General features: G+C 41.2%; 1 protein-coding gene across 1 annotated transcript; it reads right to left on the reverse strand.

Annotated features, from left to right (window-relative positions):
• Positions 1-222: 222 nt before the first annotated feature.
• Positions 223-2,336, reverse strand: LOC137738274 (F-box protein AFR-like). Its single transcript, XM_068477905.1, has one exon. It carries the CDS (start codon positions 1,506-1,508, stop codon positions 378-380), a length of 1,131 nt encoding a protein of 376 aa, XP_068334006.1. The 5' UTR covers positions 1,509-2,336; the 3' UTR covers positions 223-377.
• Positions 2,337-3,597: the final 1,261 nt, after the last annotated feature.

Here is a 3,597-nt window from a genome sequence, read left to right on the forward strand (position 1 = left end):
AAACTATAAGTCATTTTTCTTAGTTGATTGTAGCTGAAATTTTTATCTTTGTCAAAAAACGATTGTCATCCATTATATTTTTTTTCTTTTTTTACTATAAAATATGGCATCAATTCATAAACTTTAATTTGAACCAATGCAAAATATCGCACAAAGATTTGGATAAGATATGAGTGATCTCATAGCCCACCAAGAGGGTTAATAAGTTAATTATAGGTCAGATTATAGTAATTTGGGTCAATTAAGTGTTCATACAAAGGTACAAAAGTGCTTCCATGTCTGCGGAAGAGCAAAGCAAATACTAGGCCTAGCTAGCTGTAGAACAATATTATAGTTATAACTTAGAAATTGCTTATATAATTGAACAAGTCAATAATTTAGGCGAAAAGAAGTTGACAACTAGAAGGAGAAAATCCCCTAAAAGCACTCGGAGCTGGCAAAAGCTGCCACTCAACTTTTAGCTCTGCTTCCCACTCGGACAGCCTTCCGATTCCCACATTCAACCCACATGCCACCACGCATATGTTCCCTTCCACCCCGCTCGCAGCAAAGGGACGTCTCAGTGCCTCACATGGGAATCTGTCCCCACCCACGTACTGCCACGTGTCCTTATCAGGGTCGTACACCTTAATCGGACAGTCCCCATACTCCGATATCACCAAGAGCCTGCCGCCCACGACCACGCTCACGCCCGTCCACCCGTCCCTCATTCCCGGCCTCATCTCCTGCCACGTGTCATTGTCTGGGTCGTAGACCACACCACGTGGCGAGTGCATAAACGGCCACGTCCACCCCTCGGTCACGTACATCTTGTTCCCCACCACGTTGGAGTCATACTTGGCCAATCCAGCTGGCAGGGTGGCACATGGCGCCCACGTGTCTTTCAGCGGGTCGTAACAGTCTACGGCCCTGATCGAACTGCCATAGCCAGCCTTGTCGCCTCCAACGGCCAAGATCTTTCCATTGATATTTCCCGCGTCGAAAAATGACCGCGAGGTCGACATTGGAGTAGCTGTTGACCATTGATTGGTAGATGTACGATACACGATGGTTGTCTTCGTAGAGGATTCCCTGTCTGCCCGCACGCCGCCCAATACAACGAGCGTCCCCTCACGTGGCAGGGAAGCGCATGCGAAACCCGGCGGGCAAGCGGCCTTGGGACACGGCATGGGAGGCAAAACAAACCAACGGCCAGATCGCGGATCCAACGCTTGCCACTGCATCCTAGCTGTTGATTTGTTGAAGGCGAAAACGAAAAGATAAGGCAAAGGCAAACACAAGGACTTCTTGCAAAGAACAAAGCTAGGGTCTGTAATCGCTCTTTTCCATGAAGCAGAGACCGAACGCACCAGAGCCTGGTACGGATATGGAAGATAAAGCAGGCAGAGCTCAGCAACCTCATCCGGCAATCCGGGAATCAACGGCTCAGATTTCCTCATTCTGATTTCTTGTTTAGAACACTGATCAGAACCTGGGTTTGATGCAGACGACGTTCTCGGAGCCGCCATTGCCGAAATTCGAATACAAACACGTAAAACAAAACTACCCAGATGAAGAAATGATCGAAAACTTGGAGTTTCTTGAAGAATTCATGAATCGAAAAGTGAGTTTGCAAGGTGTTCGACACATGGTCTAGCTGAAGGATTGTGGTAGTTGCAGAGCATATTGTATGTATGAGTATTTATAGTGGGGAAAAAGAGATCATGGAGATCAAATTAAGAAGTGTGATGACGAAGCAAAGATTCACATTTGTGGAAGAAATGATGAAGAACCTGGGTTTGATGAAGAAATGATCGAAAACTTGGAGTTTCTTGAAGAATTCATGAATCGAAAAGTGAGTTTGCAAGGTGTTCGACACATGGTGTAGCTGAAGGATTGTAGTAGTTGCAGAGCATATTGTATGTATGAGTATTTATAGTGGGGAAAAAGAGATCATGGAGATCAAATTAAGAAGTGTGATGACGAAGCAAAGATTCACATTTGTGGAAGAATTATTGGTTGGTCAAAAGGGTGGCCTAATTAAATCGGATTAATTTTGGTTAAAAGTGTTTAGGGGCTGTGATTGGGTTTCGTTTGTTGTTTTGTGGGTGTGCATCTAGAAACCGGAATACAAGGTAAAAAGTGACGCCACAAAACTTGAGAACACAGAGAGCAGCAGATCCGAAAGAGACTTGTGTGGGATTAAAGAAATGAGCAATGAAACGAAAGTTTGAGTAAAATCGGGCGCAAATAGAGTGACCAAAAAGATTTTTAACCCGAACAAGAATTGCGGGTTTGAATATAAACACAGTTACCAAAACGGATCTTAGAGCCAAGAGGAATGGAGGGGTGGTTGGTTTCTTGAAAATAATTGAATTTTGGTGGGGTTTTAAAGAATAAAGAAATGAGGAAGAGGATGTATAGAGACTTGTTTGGTGCAGGGGAGGGTATGAGTTGAGTTGGGTTAGATGGATCCAATTGAGTTACATGGTGGTGCATGACGATTGATTGGAATATAAAAAGGTCAATTTGTGGGGTATGTATATAGGTGTGAATATGAACTTATGGAGAGAGACTAATGATCCCATTACTTTAATGACTAATTTGACTATGATAATTGTAGTGGGGCCTCCTCTTTGTGGTTTTGATTAGGTACCTTAATGTCGTGATATTTTGGTTTAGCGTATAAGCATTTCATGAGAAATGCTTTTTTTTTTTTTTTTTTTGAAATATGTTATGTTACTGATCACGTATATATGGCGTTGGTTCACAATTTTATCACATGTATGTGATTGTAAGACTTTTTGGCCTTTCGAGATGTAAAAAGTACTTATGCATTTACAAAACACATGAAAGTACTTCTCGAAAGGTCTCCATAAAACACAAACTCAGAAGTTATTTTTTTTGCGCTAACTCGGTATAAAATGTTTTTGGTTATTTAAAAAAGTTTTAGATTGTTTTAAAAGCATTGTCAAAACATGAATGCGGATCCTCTTTGTGAGTATCCAGGGAATCCTTTAATCGTATATGTTCATTGTAAATCGTGTGGTTAGTTTTCGTCAGGTATTATTTGTATTCAATTTTAAATAAAAATTTTAAACTAATTTCTAATTACATGATGTACAATGAATGAATACAATTAGAAGATCTCCAGTATTCTCACAAAGAGGATCCTCATTCGTCAAACATTTCGGTGCTTTTATTGTCAAGGCATTTGGATTCATCCATATGGAAATGGATTCTCTCATGAGCATTTTCTTGGGATCTTACTGACCCACACAAAAGGGCCGTTGGATGAAAATCCAACGGCTACAAACAAGGGGATCCCTTTAAAATTATAATAATTATAGTCGTTAGATTTTCATCAAACGATCCTTATGTTTTGGTCAATAGGATCCTGAGCAGATGCTCAGGAGAGAATCAAATTCCCATCCATGTACATGTTTCAACCACTTATGGAGTTTGTGGCCTAAAACTGCCGGAGGGTCCTCCTTTCGGACATATCCCAAATTTCATTCGCACTATGCCCTCAACCTCATGCTCACACTAATAAGTGTCCTCAATTTCATTATCGTTACTTATTACTGTTGACTTTTGTGACATACTTGTAATATTGGG

This window comes from Pyrus communis, chromosome 1, assembly GCF_963583255.1.
Source record: "Pyrus communis chromosome 1, drPyrComm1.1, whole genome shotgun sequence".
In the NCBI taxonomy this organism is placed as follows: domain Eukaryota; kingdom Viridiplantae; phylum Streptophyta; class Magnoliopsida; order Rosales; family Rosaceae; genus Pyrus; species Pyrus communis.